General features: G+C 42.0%; 1 protein-coding gene across 2 annotated transcripts in view; it reads left to right on the plus strand.

Annotated features, from left to right (window-relative positions):
- The window catches only part of CHST15 (carbohydrate sulfotransferase 15), a 44,170-nt gene extending 30,572 nt beyond the window's left edge, over positions 1–13,598 (plus strand). For both annotated transcript variants that reach the window (XM_085064628.1, XM_085064629.1), the window contains exons 4-8: positions 230–376; positions 4,786–4,942; positions 8,385–8,541; positions 11,653–11,800; positions 12,948–13,598. In XM_085064628.1, coding sequence (XP_084920754.1) covers positions 230–376; positions 4,786–4,942; positions 8,385–8,541; positions 11,653–11,800; positions 12,948–13,138 — 800 coding nt within the window. In that variant the 3' untranslated portion in view covers positions 13,139–13,598. The remainder of the gene's footprint in view (positions 1–229; positions 377–4,785; positions 4,943–8,384; positions 8,542–11,652; positions 11,801–12,947) is intronic.
- The last annotated feature ends 2,631 nt before the right edge of the window (positions 13,599–16,229 follow it).

The raw sequence follows: 16,229 nt of genomic DNA on the forward strand, positions 1-16,229 counted from the left end.
GCTTAAAATATTTCCTATCACCGTGAATTTCTGATGTAATTGTTGAGTGTCTCAGATCTCACTGAGATCTTCGTTATTGGCACTTTTAGCTGAGGGTTGCACTTTATTGCTCTGATTTTGTGTTGATATTGGCTGGCTTAGGGCCAACCCTGTCTGTGACACCACCAAGGGTTAGCCCTGCTGGTGTTAGAATTGCTGGTTTTAATTCCCTCTCCTGGCTGTTTTTCAGGAATCATCCGGCTGAGGGATGGGTTTCACGACCGCTACCCGGTGGAGGATTACCTGGACCTGTTCGACCTGGCAGCTCACCAGATCCAGAGTGTGCTGCAGAGTGACGCCGTGAAGGAGCACAGCAAGAGGAGCAACATCATCATCGGTAGGGCAAGAGCAGCCCCAAAACGGCTCTGAGGCTCCACGTTGGGAGCACGCAGAGCTGAGGCACCAAATGGGGGATTTTGGGATTGGTTCTCAGCACAGAGCCCCTGATGTGGCTTTTTTGTTGTGCCTGGGAGCTCTTGGCTTTCTTTTTCTGGAGGAGGGTTTCCTTCTTTGATAGGAAGCTGTGATTATCTTTAGAAAATTCCTGAGCGAGGGCTGTATATCTGATGAACATCAGCATTTAATTAATGAGGGGTTTTTTAAAGAATAAGAACGACCATGGTGACTCCTTCCAACGCAGGTTGCATTTTGTTTTCATAGCATCATTCAGGTTGGAAAAGCCCTCTGAGATCATCCAGTCCATCCATTCCCACAGCATTTCCAAGGTCACCACTAACCTATGTCCCCAAGTGCTTCATCCACACAGATTTAAAGTGCAATTTTGAGGGGTTGGCCTGTAGGATTTGCCTGTGTTTGCCTGCTGGGATTGTGGCTTCAGCTCCAAATGCTGAAGCAATGTGTCTGGGATAACACAGAACTGTGGTGTTCTGAAATCCTGGAGCTGATGGGAGATGTGACAGGAAAAGCTCCCAGTGATTTTTCTCATGCTCCAGCAGAAGATATTGATATAATGAATTGGTATTAAAGTTAAATTACCTAATTACCATTAAAATGGTCTAGAAGTGCTGTTTTATTGTGCTTTATGGAAGTCTGGGGTTAGCACTGGGCTCTAGGGAAGGATCTCTGGATTGCTCTCCATGACACACAGTGGTCACTCCACTGGGCTCATCCACCCTGCTCCATGGGCTACTGGTTTACAGTAGCCAACTTCTAAATTCTGCTTTTGCTGTTGGCCAAAACCAGAAAACGGAGGGGATGAGAGTTTTACCAGCCTTACTCTGTCACCTCAGAATTTCCCAGGGAAGCCAGGCACATTCCATGCAAAAAGTAACTGTGCAAATGACAGCTCCCCGTCAAAAAGAGATTTTTTCAAGTAGGCTTGAAGTCAGAAAATTCTACAGAAAATAGAGACAAGATTTTTTTGCTGGCTGCCCCTAGAATTATTGGGGATTTGGCCTCATTAAAACAAAAAATTTTAACCTATTGCTGGCTGGCTGAGATGATGCCTTAGCTTGTTAAAACCAGAGCCTTGGCTGAGTCACATTTTTCAGTACTTCCCCAGCCTCCATTAAGTCCATCATTCACTTTATCAAACATTTGCAACATTTGCAAGATGGCGTTCTGAAGAAATGTTGCCATCGAGGACATCTGCAGATTTTCCTGCTCCTTCCAATAATATCTCCTGTCCTTTCATGGGTGAAGTGCTTCTACTAATTAAATTCACTAATCTAATTGGCAACGTACATCTTTGATTACTTACCTCCTGTTGCAGCTTTTTTGTAGAGTTCACTTTGCGTTGCTTTTTCCTGTGGTCTCATTTCTTGTTTCATTAAGGTTCTGCTGGCTTTTCTTATTAAGTTTACAGGAAAAAGTCTTGAATGATTATGCTCATTAAGGCAGTCTTTTATGACCTTGGTAAAAAACAAAACAAAGCCATCTAGGTTAAAATGATTCTGTATGAATATCAGGTTTGCTTATAATCTCCCTTTTCTTATTTCAGACGACTGCAAGGAAAAATCGAATTAAAACTGTAAATATTTCAGCAGTTCATCATGTTATATTATTTTGAAAAGTTAAGCTTCTTTGGATAGTAAACATTGTGGGAAATAATTGCATTTTCCAAAAAAATGCTTAGAGATGAGCCAGAGAGGACAGGGCTGATCCAGCCTGAGGCATTCTGAGCAGGACTGGATTATTTGGGGTCATTAATATGATAAATTCAGAGGAATGACTTGTGAAAACACAATATGATGTTAATGCAGTAATGGCTGAATGAGGAGGTTATACATCCATTTTTGAGGCAATTTAATAACTCATATGTTCATTAAGTCCCTAAGAAAAAAAATTCTGTTGCACCAGAGTAATTAAACATAGTTAATTGTTGGTGATTAGTTTATCTCATGTTTAGTATGGCTTGTTCGTTTTGCAGGTATTAAATGTGTATTATAAAACAAATCCAAACACTGTCAAATTGTTAGGAATATTTTTGTTTGGCTGCTTCAGGGAGTTCAAATTATAGAAGTCAGCAGGGATCTGGATGATTTCTATTATTTTTATATATATATATATATATATTTTTTTTTTTTTTTTTTTTCCCTCCTCATTAAAGTCTTGACAGTCATCTTGTGGGAAGATTTACCCTCTTGACCCCAAGTTATCCTGGGCTGACCGCACTGGAGCAGCACCTTGAGCCCTGTTAATGCAATATTTAGCATTATTTGGCTCTGTGCCTGTGATCTTGGGTTGGACTGGACCACCTTGGAGGTCTTTTCCAACATTTATGATTCCGTGGTTTTCCCTGGCTTGTGCCCTGCCTGCAGATTTCTGGAATTTCTGTGGAGTGTGGGCTCTGATGGTGAGATAATCTGCCCATTTCTCTGTAAATGCTCTGATTTTTTTGTAGTTCACAATGCAGAAGTGTAGGGAGATGTTCTGAAGTTTGGCCTGAGATAAACTGGGATAAATCCAACAGAACATCAGATGTGATCAGAGCACAGAACTCTGAAGGGTGATCACATCCAGTCCAGTTGGTGGCTTGATGAGATCATGGGCTTTAATTGCCTTGGCATGGTTTGGGCAAACATTTTTGAGGGAGTCCTTTCAGTCCAACCCTGACTGCCAGGGAGATGCAGCAGTGACTTCCCAAGGTCTCTCCCATCCCTGGAGTTCCCTCTCCTGCAATTCCATCTGCAATTCTCCCTCCCAGTTGAATTTCCCCACATCCTGGCAGCTCAGGGAGAGGTTTCTGTGGCAGGACTGCCTCAGCTCCTGGCCTCTGGATAATCCTTTGCGTTTCTGCCTCACCCAGCGTGGGAGCTGGGCTAATTGAGTTTTAATTGACGAGTCAAAGCCTGCTGGTGATTAGGCAGTGCTTTGGCTAATTAATTTAGAATGGGAGAGCAGAGCTGTTGTGGACACCCAGCTCTAGCCAGTGGAGCTGATCTCCTCCTCCTGAAAAGAGGCAAAATGAACATGACAGAAGATTAATGTGTTTTCTAACAACTCCCAGACTTTATTAATGAATCACATTGTGTTCAGCTGAAGTTTGGAGCCAGTACCTTTCTCATGTTGTGTTTTATCCATCCTTTAAAATCTTTATTGGGCTTTCCCAGCAGAGGAAAGAAGAAAAAATAAAAAAGGGAAATAATGTACAAGTCTATAAGCCTACAACATTATTTTTTTTTAATCTCCTTCCCTTTGATTTGAAAAACCTCATTAGCAAGAATTAGCTTTCATTAGTCTGTCAGAGAGTGTAAGTCCCCAAAAAGCTTCTGTATATGTTTTATTAAACAGTACTGTGCCACATAAATGCCTGTATTACTTAAAAAGACAGAGGTTACAAAATTAAAAATTTCATATCAGATCATTTATTTAGCAGCTGAAGCATCACACACTTCACTCTGGCAGAAATTTTTACTGATTAAGTTTCTCCCTGTAGCATTGCATTCAGAGTGAGTTTCTTCAGGCACTAGAGAGACCAGAATCTGGTATTTTACCAAACTGTGCTCTTTATTCTAGAAACCCTTTATCTATTAGTAAATAGTTGACTTATTCTATGTGAATAATTATATAAAAAATATTTCAGTCCTCAATGACACAACTCAGCTGCTTATTTGGTATATCTTATGCACTCACTGACTCTCCTGATTATGTTTTCCACACTGCTGATCAGCAGGAGTGGTGGTTTCCACATTTTTCTGTGGGAAATTTTTAAACATTTGTTAGCAAGCTGCTCCTCTGAGACTGGGAGCACTGAGGCCAACCCTTGGGGGCTACAAAGAGCATTGCAAGGCTTTAGCAGGGCCAAATTCCTGCCTCCTCAAGGCCAGGCTGGACAGGGCTTGGAGCATCCTGGGGTAGTGGAAGGTGTCCCTACCATGGCAGGGGTTGGAACTGGATGATCTTTAAGGTCCCTTCCAGCCTGAATAATTCTGTGATTCCATGATTCCTCACTGGAGAATGTGCTAAAGCCCTGAGCAGTCCATTCCAGCCCAGATTAAATATAATTGCACATGTTAACCACCAGCAGGAAGCACTGTGGTTGTGGACAGCAATATTTCAGGTGGAATTGCATAAAACCTGCCTTGACCTGCATTCCCAAAGGCACAGGGCAGTGGGATTGCTCCAGCTCTGGGAACTGCAGCCAGATCAGTTTGCAAGAACTAAGGAGTGTTGAAATCCATGGACTCAATTTTAATTCATCTGTAGGAGTTCAAAATTCAGCCAATATCCACTCCAACATGAAAAATGGAATGAGTTACCAGCAGAAATACTTTTAATTTCCAGGGGAGGCCAGTGCCTCGACAATGTGGGACAACAACGCTTGGATTTTCTTCTATGACAACAGCACTGAAGGAGAACCTCCCTTCCTAATCCAGGATTTTATTCATGCCTTCCAACCAAATGCCAAACTTATCATCATGCTTAGGGACCCTGTTGAAAGGTGAGCAAGAAAAATTTCTTATTTTAATAGTTTTATTCGCTGTCACTCTCTTGAATGCAAGTAATTATTCACGTGGTGTTTGAGAGCTACTTGGTTGTGATAAGAAGGGTTTTATTCTGTGTATTTTGGCAGATGTAACTGTGATAATGTTTTAAAGAGAAGCATGTGAGTGAGTGTGAATTCCATGAGTGCCATGGCTGGACACCTGAACTACTCTGAAAAAAAGAACTTATAGGTTTCCAAATGCAATCTAATGCCATTCCCTGAGCTAATATGCTCTGGGTCTCAGCAGGACTCATTAGACTAGGAGGGCACTGCATCTTCACATCTCAGCATAAGTGGTCCTGGGAAATGTTTCATTTCATTTAAGTAGTAAAATTTATGTTTTCATGGGCTTTGCAGTTCAAACTGATTAAATAATCATGATTAATAATGATTAAATAGCTCCAGAGTCAGCAAATGATACAAACTTCTTAAAATCTGAAGTGTGCTTGGTGAGGCACTCATGTAGAGCTTCACTGGGTGTTTGTAGCTTGCACAGCCAACAGCTACTCAGGGGTTCATCCTTGGTCTTCCTGGCTTTGTTTGCAGGGAGAGGACTTGGCTTTTGCCAAGTTTTGAGCTGTTTGGATGGCTGTGGAAAGCCAGCAATGCCCAGCCTTCCACTTTTGTGTTTCACTTTTTCTCTCCAGTCTTCCTCCACATTTCTGGGACATTTCTTTCCACTGTGTCCTCTGAAAAAGGATAATAATGAGGAGGGTAGTGGGGAGGGTGGAGCAGGTGGAAGCAAAGTCCAAAAGGATCAGACTGAGGGAGGTGTGGATTCCTTCTCATGGTGATTCCATAGGGATATTCAGGATACTTGTGGTAAGGTCCATGCCCAAGGGCAAAGCCCCAGAAAAACTCAGGGAAGGAAGGGGATGGAGATGATGATGAGGATGCAGAGGATGATAAGGATCAGATAATGATGATGGGGATGAAGATGATGTTGGGGATGCAGATGACAATGGGGACCAGGTTCTGGTGGCCCTGGGAGAAGAGCAGGCCTGGTGCCTGTGCAGGCAGCAGCTTCCAGAGCTGGGATGGTGCTCCCCAGAGAGCTTCCCTGCTGGCAGGACATGGCTGTGGTGAAAGCAGGGCTAGGAGAAGCTTCCCAGCTCCTCTGTCAGGAAATGAAGCTCTCCTGACCCCAGGATTTAACAGATGGTAATTTTATGTGAGAGAAGGAGGCTGAAATGGCTTCCTCGTGTAAATTAGTGACAAACTCCCTGATTGCCTTAACCACCCTCTGTAATGGGGCTGGAGCTCTCTGCCAGCTTTAACAGGGGTGACAGAGAAAGTCAGATCCATCTCACTGACTGTGTTTATGATAAATTTGTTCCTTTTCGTTTACAATTCCCTACAGTTCCTGATGGCTCATCTGAGCTGCAGGAGCAAAAGCAGAAGGGACAGAAGGGACAACCTGGGATCCATCAGTGATGCCAGGCAGTGCTGCAGGAACCAGGAGGGCATGGGGCTGGGACAGGCTCTGATATAACCTGCACGAGGTCTGGGCTATCCCCAGCAGGGAATATTTGAATGACATCAAGTGTTTTGATGGTTGTTGTCAACTGGTGTCATTATTTCATTGGAATGGACAGAGGTTGAAGGGAAGGACTTCAAGTAGCCAGAACAGCTGAAATCCTAATCAGCAAAGGCAGATGTCCCCAGAATTAAAAACAGATGGGAAAGAAAAAAAAAAAGGAAAAATGGAAAGAAAATCTCAACTGCCCTGCAGAGGGAGAACTTGTCCTCCAGAACGTAGTTTTTCATAAGATACCAACAAATCTGAAAAATGATGCATTTCTTTTGATGGATGGTTAGAAATACCAAGCAGTCTTATTAAGCCTTTTTAATGACATTTTAGCCTGGCCCATGCTGTACATGATGCCTGCTGCTGAATTCCCTCAAGAGGAAGCCTTTCACAGTCAACCCCACCATTCCTGGGATAAACTGAGTCTTGATATCCACATTTCCTGCAAGCAGGAGATGCTTTGTGTGTCTCATTTAGGTGAACTCAGCTGGCTTGGTTCTTCAGCTTTTCCCTTTCTTCTTTTTTTTCAAATGAACAGAGAGTCTTCGTTGGTTTCACATGGGAATTAAGATCCTGTTCTTGCAAAACACTGATATAAATAATGAGTGCAGAGGGGCTATTCCTGTGCTTAAGTGCTTTGCTGGATTAAAGCCTAAATTTTCCAAATGAGGTATTTTTAAGTACCTATGGAAATCTAGGGAAGTTTAAGAATAAATAAAATCAGCGCAACACAAAATGTTACTGCAGTAATAAGTGAGACCTAAATAGATCAGTGTTTTTAGGTCATTTGTTAGACACCTGTGGTTTTTGGAAAGAGACTGAAAGATACATAGGATTTCTGGAATTTTATCAAGAGATGGGTACTGTGGAGGCATCAAATCTATGCAGCAAACAGACTTGGGGAAGTGACTCCTCAAGTGATACAAAATTATCTTCAAAATCCTGTGGTATTGTTGTGGATCTAGTCATTCTAAGCCCAGTTATGAATGGAAGTTAAAATATCATGTCCAGCAGATCTAATATTTATGCCATGTCTGAGCATTTCATTTGTCTCTTTAAACCATATTTATCTTGCAAATGCCTAATCAAGGTTTCAGTGGTTAATGCTAAAAATGATATTTTCTTTGCCTGTAGGTTTTGGGTTGTTTCACCACATCACCCCCAAAGAGATTTGAATTTACATAAACTTTTTAAAGTGATTTTAAGCAATTGTAAAACTTGTGCTATGAGGAGATACTCCTCTGTAACTTAGAGAAACTCCTGCTTCATCTTAAAAAAAAAAAATCAACAGGTGGAAGGCTATAAATTGGAAGATTTTTGTGGAAAATCAATATATGACTGGAGGTGAAATTTCCTGTAATGGGAATGTGAAACCTGAACTCTTTCTTACTCCTGGTGGTAGCCAGCTTGGTAATTATATAAAAATTACTCTTTCTAACTCACCTAAAGTTTCTAAAACCAGCTTTAAGCTTTTGAGACAAGGACTGTTCCTGTCCATGGAACACAAAGTGTAGAGGAGCACCAACATCAGCTGAGACCAGTTCTACTGTTCACAGAGAACATGAAATTAAAGTCTAAACATTTGCCTTTAGGAGCAAACATTGGCTCACACAATTCCTAGGGTCAGGTACTCCAGTGGGGAGAGCTGGGGATGGTGTTCAGAGTTCCCTGGAGTGGGCGTTCCTGTGAGATAAAAGAATGAAAATCAAAATGAAAATGGAAAAAGCATCACTGGGTGGCAGACTGTGGGTGGGACGATGTTACACACACGTCCCTTTTTTCCTGGATTCCTGGAACTGATCGGAATTGCCGCGTAAATAAACATTTTCCCTTCCCTCAGCCCCTGACTGCCCTGTTTTCCCTCGGCAGGCTGTACTCCGACTATCTGTACTTCGCCAGCGCCAACAAGTCGGCGGAGGATTTCCACGAGAAGGTGGCAGAGTCACTGCAGCTGTTTGAGAGCTGCGTGCTGGACTCCTCCCTGAGAGCCTGTGTCTACAACAACACCCTCAACAACGCCATGCCTGTACGTATTGCCAGCTGTGGGAGCTTGGAAACTAGTCAGAATTATGGTTTGATAGGAAAATTAAAAAATAGATGCAGTAATACAAGAAAAAACACTGATGGAGTTGGATACAACATGACATCCTGTTAGGGTGGTGGTGGCAGTCCCAGTGAGGTAGTTAGGTTGAAGCAGTGATCCTGTGGAAGGTCTGGTCTCCACCTGAAGGTCCACTGGTGTCTCTTGTCCTGTGGGAACCCAGTAGGCAGGGCTGACTTGGGCAGTTCAAAGCCCAGGTTATATCCAGGTGGGAATGCTTGGCTCCTCCCTCCTGGGTGGAGCATCTCAAAAAAGGATGAGAGAATTCCATGAGCCATCGGTGGGTTCTTGATAGCCCATCAACTGTTATCAGGGGTGAGTCATAGCAGGAAATAACAACCACTGTCCCACCTGCTTTAACAGCTTGTGGAGGTGGTAATAAAATAAATACATCTATAGTGCAACCTAAGACACCAACCACCTTGGATGCCTTGCTGCTCTAACCTGGTGCCAAAGTTGTGAAAACACCAAAATCCTGTGCAAAGAAGCAGCGAGAAATCGAACTTTCTCCCTTTCCAATTGTAAAACGGAGGACATAAATATGAATGTAAACATGTAAGAGATGGTGCAGGGGCCCAGCTGGCTCCTCAGCCTGTTCCCTGATGAATGCCAACAGGAATAACACAGCCTTCCTATTGTGCAAGTGCATGGAGAGCACATTTAGTGAAGATTACAATTTAATGGGCAAGCTTGTTGCAGATGTCTCCAAAAAGTAGCTCTGGCAAAGATCTTTGCAGTACCAAATGGCCCCAAAATCAGAATAAATTATGTGTTCTTTTGTAAGAAAAGGCTACCAATAACTAGATAAAATATTCCATTTTTTTTTTCTTTTCTTTTTTTAAATTGTGCATGCCAGAAAATGATACAAGGAAACACAGAAACTGCTGGCAGGGGAGTGGATAAGTATTACAGGCTTAGGATTCCGAAATTCACAATGTTAGCGTAAAACTGACTTCAGATTTTGCTCGAGGGTGGGGAGTAATACGGAAGAGATTGGCTTGAAGTATCACATCTGGCCAGTTTGCCGTTCAAATCCTCTTTTATTTGCTCAGGCTGTAAGGGATTCCAAGGGAATAGTTCCCTCCTTTGCCTCTGGGGTGAAGTTATTGCCTCCTCCGCTGGATAAAATAACAGGAAAAGAGTGTATTCTGTGTGCTGGAGCCTGCAGCAGTGGAACAAACAGGATGCTGCTCTCACTTGCCAGGTAGACTGGAGCTGCTCGTTGCTGATTGCAGCCCCAGGACTTCCTCACACCCCAATTGCTGCTGGCCAGCAGCACAGGATTTTCCAGCCATCTGCTTGCACAAATGTATTTCTTCCAGTGTGGCAGAGAAAGGCAGAGAGAGAACCAGAAGGAAAGATTTTCCTCTTCTGCTCATCCTCAGGGTGCAGAACTGATCTCCATTTGTTGTCTTCAGCAGTCCTCTGAAGAAGATGCTTTTGGAAAGGAGCAGAGGAGGCTTCTCTCCCTAGAGCCGTGAGCAGGTGTTTGTACGAAAATCCACATGCCAACTGTGCTCCTCAATGGCCTTTTTTAGCTCCTTCTTCAGCCAAGTTGCTAAATCTGTTGTGTTCGTGGTTTGCTGTGGATTGAAAAAGTGAGAATTGTTGTCCCTGGTGAGCTCATTAGGTTGCTAATTCTGTGACTGTGCCAGAAAAAGAACGGGCTTGCTATTTGTTAATGTATTTCTGAAAGCAGAGGGATGCCCTGGACACTGTGGCTGCTGATGGTGAAGAAAGGGATGTTTGGGGCCGGGAATCAGTGGAAAGAACATTACCCAGAGAAAGGCATGGTGGGCAAAGGTGATCCTCATTGTGGCCTTCAGGACCTGAAGGAGCAGACAAGGAAGATGGAGAGAGACTATTTACAAGAAAAAAACCATTAAACCCCAAGTGTGCCCTAGTGCTGAGTGGAATGAGGCATTGATTGAGGGCTGGGGTGCTGCTCTGCCAGAATTATCCCATCTTAACCCATTTGATGTTTTGATCAAATAAGAGGTTTCAAATTCTGGTGTAGCACATGTATAAAGAAGTCTGCTAAATATGGAGACTGATGTTATAAGCTGCCAAAGACGCACATCAGAATCACAGAGGATAATGATCATTTTGCAATAACTCAAAATTTGGCTTTTTTGGAGGAATTATCAGGGTAGGTCATGGGGCAGTGTCAGAAGTGAAAAAGGCTGTTGTCTGTCTTCATTGGCTCTGTGGTAATGTGAGCTGAAGATGTTAAGTCTCTTTCATGAAAGATGCTTAAGACTTGGGATTCATGTTTCTCCCTCCTGAGCCTGAAGGGATTTAGAAAAATATTTATAAGCACAGTTGGAGGCTGGACTTTTTCTGTTTCAACTTGTTATGTAAAATTGAGGAGGGAAGAAAAACAGAGATTAGGGCAGGAGAGGCTGAAAATCTGCCTTTCCCCCTCTATGGTCTCTTGTTGTGTACTCAGACAAGGCACCAGCAAAGCTGCTGCAGCTGAGATCCCAAGCTAAATATTGCAATCAGGATGCAGCTAAATGCACCCAAATCTAACACCTGACAGCGAGTCAGAGTATTTGTCCTGCTGGTGGCAGTGTGATCTGGTGCAGCTGAAAATCATGGAATCATTTTGCTTGGAAAAGACCTCTAAGGCTGTTGAGTCCAAGTTTTAACACAGCACTGCCAAGCCCGTCCCTAACTTATGTCCCCAAGGTGAAATCAAGGTGAAATCAAAATGAAACAGCAGACTTAGGGTCTGGAGAGAATAAATTGGATTGAGCATCTTCCCTTGAATTGCTGTTCATCCAGGGGCTGAGAGCCCTCAGTGTCCCCATGGAGGCTCCAAGCACAGAGGAGCTGGGATGTGAGGTGGCTGAGCAAAGGTTTTCCTCAAGCTGGCCTGAAAAGAAGAGGAAGATTAAAAAAATGTTCACACACCTTCTTTTTCTTATTCCTCAAAACCACATTTTTTTTTTCCCAGTTGACAGAGGTGGGTGTTGTTTTTTTACTGCTAAAGTGTTGTAAGGTGAATTAATTTTGGTTTTTTTGTGCTTACAGGTGAGGCTACAGGTTGGGCTCTATGTTGTGTATCTCCTGGACTGGCTGACAGTTTTTAACAAAGATCAGATACTTGTTCTTCGCCTGGAGGACCATGCATCCAACATGAGGTACACCATGCACATGGTGTTCCAGTTCCTGGATCTGGGTAGGTGCTTGCTGGCTGACTTAAGTGCGCAAAATCATTATTATCCTTCTTTCAGGGCATTTTTTGCTTTATTAAGAGCCAAAACCAGAAGCTAAGGAATCTGGCTTGAAGGGTGAATTAATCTGGTTGCCTGGAGTCAAGCAAAATGAAATTCTCAAATGCCTGGTGTTAGAAGATCTTAGAAGATCTAAATAAAGAAAAAAAAAATCCAGAATGCAGGGATTTGTCTTCCCACAGGAAGCCAGACCTGCTTCTGAAGGCACTCAGTGCTTGTTTGCCATGGGTTTCCAAAGATGCAAAGTTACCCTACACAATTTTACCCAACTGAAGTGCTACCAGCCCAGAACCTAAATCTGAGCATGATGAGAGGTTGTGTTTGTAGCCGAGGAGAAGGGGAAATTGTGTTTTTGCTGTGCTGATTGAGACATCTGTTGCTAATCCTCGGAGAAACGCCGGCAGACAAAATGTTGCCCAATGTTGATTTGACAGTAGCAAGAGAATGAAAATGTGGCTGAAAAATCGTCTGTCTGGTCCAAAGATTGGTCTAGAGATGATGAGAAAGCTTGGATGTAGCAGACAGAACAGATGAAAAGCTTGGCATCTCCTTCCAGAATATGGTTTGTGCTGGAAAACTCGGTAGGTTTTTATCTTGCTGGTGCACATTTATTCCCAGAATGGAGGCACCACCACACGTTTTTGCCACTTTGATCTCCCTGACAGCCTCCAAAATAAACAAAACAAGGGTTTGTTCTGCACCTGAGCGCTGAGTGAAGCTGGTAGAGTTTCTGTCAGGTTTTAGACAGATCACATCATGAAATGAAATAGCAGCAGAAAATAACTGCAGCTCCAAAATGGTAAGAAGTTGTCTTCAATCATTGGGTTTTTTCTGTAAAAAGGTATTTCCCTCCAGAACTGATTTATGTTGCATTTTATAGAGAGATGATTAATTAATGGGAGAGTAAAATGTATTATTTCCATATTTACCAGCAGTGATTTATTTTACTAATCTAAGCCTGTACTCAATATTCTGAAACACAAATTACATTTTTCTCCCCGTGGCAAACCGTCTGATTTAGCCATTAGATTTCTTTAGGACGGGCATTTTGTGGGGGGAAATATTTGAAGATAATATTCTCTTTTCCCACAGGACCTCTGAGTGAGAAGCAAGAAGCTCTGATTACCAAGAGTCCTGCTTCAAACGCCCGACGACCTGAGGACAGAAGCCTGGGCCCAATGCTGCCAACCACAAAGGCAATTTTAAGAGATTTCTATAGGCCTTTTAATACAAAACTGGCACAAGTTCTTTTTGATGATGCTTTTTTATGGAAGAGGACATAACGTGTACATTTCGTGCCACGGCGACAGTGCTTAAAGGAGTTTTTATTTTTTTAAATTCTATTTTTGTGCGTGGATATTTACTTTTTTTTTTTTTCCCCATTCCAAAGAGCAGCCGATGGACGAGCTGAGAGTTTCACCCTTCAGTCAGCACATGTCTCAACAGCTCTGCCACTTTTTCCTTGGGAGAATGGAAAGTATCTGGCTTTAATCAGTTTATTGCAACTTCTTTCACCCCAGTGAAGGAGTGGACAAGCATTAGGACAAAGATGATGTCTTACACTCTTCCTCGAGGGTGGGGAAGTTTAACCTTCTCTGAGATGCTGCAACACAGAGTTAGCATCAGTTTCCTACAATTACACTTATAATCTCATTTTCAATATATGTTATTCACTCATCTTTTTTTTTCAAACAAATCAATGTCATTTAGCCATTAAAATTTTTAATTGAATTCAACCTAAAATTCTGTTTCCTTTTTGTCAGCCTATTTACAAATGGTTTTCACTCATGCTGTGGTACCTTAATTCTGAAAAAAATGATAAAGAATAAGTGCATTCACATAAATTTCCAAGAATAATTTATATCTTCAAGATAAATGGACTTTTCCAGCCACAGTTCTTGTAAAAGAAAATTTTATAATCCAGGTAAGAATGGAGAGCTGAAATCTAAACAGTCCCATTTGGTGTTTAGCATAACAAATTCATTGCCTTCCTTATTTTGTTCACGTAAGTATGAATATGTATCATTTATTCATTTCTCTCACACATTTCCCCAGTGTGAATGGGTTTTATTAAAAGTCCATTCCTGGCCATGGAGAGCTTTTATGGATATTTCTGCTAAATTCTACAGGATTCTTCTCCAGTGTGAAGAAATATGCATTTAAAAAGCCATATGAAATTTGTTATTAAAATCAGAAATGAGCAGGATGCTCAGTATGTCACAGAAAGGATGCACTTAAGGAATTAGTTGTATGTTTTGTGTTTCCCTCTTCAGGAAAAATGTCTACATTAGTTAAAGAAGTTGAGATATGCAGGCTTGAGAGGGAAAAGAAGACATTTGGGAAGGTATGGAGAAACTTTGGACTACCTGAAAGTTTTTATTTGACTGAGAAACGATCAGATTTTCCTACAGATGTGCAGCAATTAAATCTTTGATTTCAACCACACCTGGGCAGGGTCACTGTCAGCTACAATCTGCAGCCTTCCTGAAGGTAGAAATCCCACCTGAGCAAGGGACTTTTTAAAACAGAGACAAATACAAATGCTGCCTAGTGATCATTCCTCTCATGGGTTAAACAAGTATTCACAAGTACATTTAAAAATATTAAAGGTAACTCTTCCCTATCCCCCTCCACGGGGACATGTTTTTCACTTCATGTGTTTTTTAAATGGAGAATTAATGCTGAAGACTTGATGAATCCTGAGCATTTCACACGGGAATATGGTTGGTGACATGTGAGATGTTTTGCAACAGACGACCATTTCTAGGTTCTTTGCCAACTGGTAATGTGCTGTTTAAAAAAGCATTCAGTCTGGGGTTTGAAAAGCCTAAAATAAGTAATTTAGTGAAGTATTCTAGACAACCAGAACAGATTAGTTCTAGTTCAGAAATGCTCACAGACCAAAACTGGTTAGAGAGCTGAGAATGAATGATTTTAGCAGTACAAACAAAAAGTATCATGGGACCATGAAGCAGAAACTCAGAATGAATTTGCCACCTTTTGCAGATGTAAAAAATCTGATCAACAAGTTATTTACATGAAAGATTTCACCCAGCTGTGCTTTGACTTGGAATCAACACTGTGGGGTCAGATAACTCCATACAGATGTTTCCTAACCTGGTCTGCCATGGTCAAATATTTCCATTTAGTTGTCAACTACAACCATGATCTAATGACATTATTTTACCAGCCCTAAAAGCTAATTAATACATCTGTCCTTACCATAACTTGAGTTCTGAACAGCTCACACACTCTGGTTTGTGCCTGTGGTTCTGAAAGTGAAGTCTTTTATGCCTTTGTCTCCTTCATGAGCTCCAAAATATGATTTGATTATAACACAACCTTGTGCTGTTGGGCTGTGGCATGACTGAGAATCAAACAGCAGCAAATATTTGTCATGAAGGCATTTTGGAGGTAAGGATATCACTCTCTAGTTCAGGCTGTAAAAATAATACTGAGCTGGTGGCTCAGAATGAAATAAAAGCATTTTCTCTAGTGATGGTGACAGTTCTGGGTGTCAGAGCTCCTCTTCTTCAGCCACAGCCATCCAGTGGCCTCTCAGAAAATCTCTGCACAGGACAAGACCCACCAAAATTCCTCCAGCTCCCTTTACCTTTGTTGACAATTCTAGCTGTGAAAGAATTCAGTTTTATCATTAATAGTCCCTGCAGCACTGAGGTGACCTACCTCCCCACAAGAGCCATTTGCCAAGAAATTGGAATTAATATCAAGACAATATGTTTTCATTCTTCATGTTTGGTGCCAAAGCATAGCAGTGGCTCCTTGCAGAGACCTCAGAAAAATCTGTGTCTCCTACTGTGCTTTTACTCTTATCTCTGCTGAACAAAACTAATCAGACAAAGATGCAGCTTTCCTGAGTGCAGAGGCACTGAGGAAAGGGTTGTTTCCAAATGTTCTCACTGCTACTGCAGAAGAATGTGGAATGTGTTTTCTGTAAGACCTTGAGTGTTTGGGCCAAGCATCTTGGCTGTCTGGAAGAAGTACAATAAAAACAAAGGATCTCCTGCGAAGGAAAACAGCCTCTGGTTGACATGGAAAACTGTGTGTTGTTATCTGTTGAGTCCAGGCCACAGGGCTTGGGTTTCAGCTTAACAAACAGGAGAAATGGTGAAGTTGTTGCAGCTCTGAATGTATCTTTCTGCCAAGAAATTAATCCATTTTCCAGCTAAGCCAAATGCTGTTTTGTTAAAGACAAGGCACAATAGTGGCATAAAAAGTCATTCCTGCTTGATCCCCCTCACACATGAGAGGGACATTTGACAGGACCAGAGGACACAGCCTCAATTTCCATCAGGGGTGGTTTAGGTTGGATATTAGGAAAGTTTTCTTCACTGTAAAGGGTTGTCAAGCATG

Source organism: Lichenostomus cassidix, chromosome 6 (assembly GCF_008360975.1).
Source record: "Lichenostomus cassidix isolate B80296 chromosome 6, HeHo_3.0, whole genome shotgun sequence".
NCBI classification, from domain to species: Eukaryota; Metazoa; Chordata; class Aves; order Passeriformes; family Meliphagidae; genus Lichenostomus; species Lichenostomus cassidix.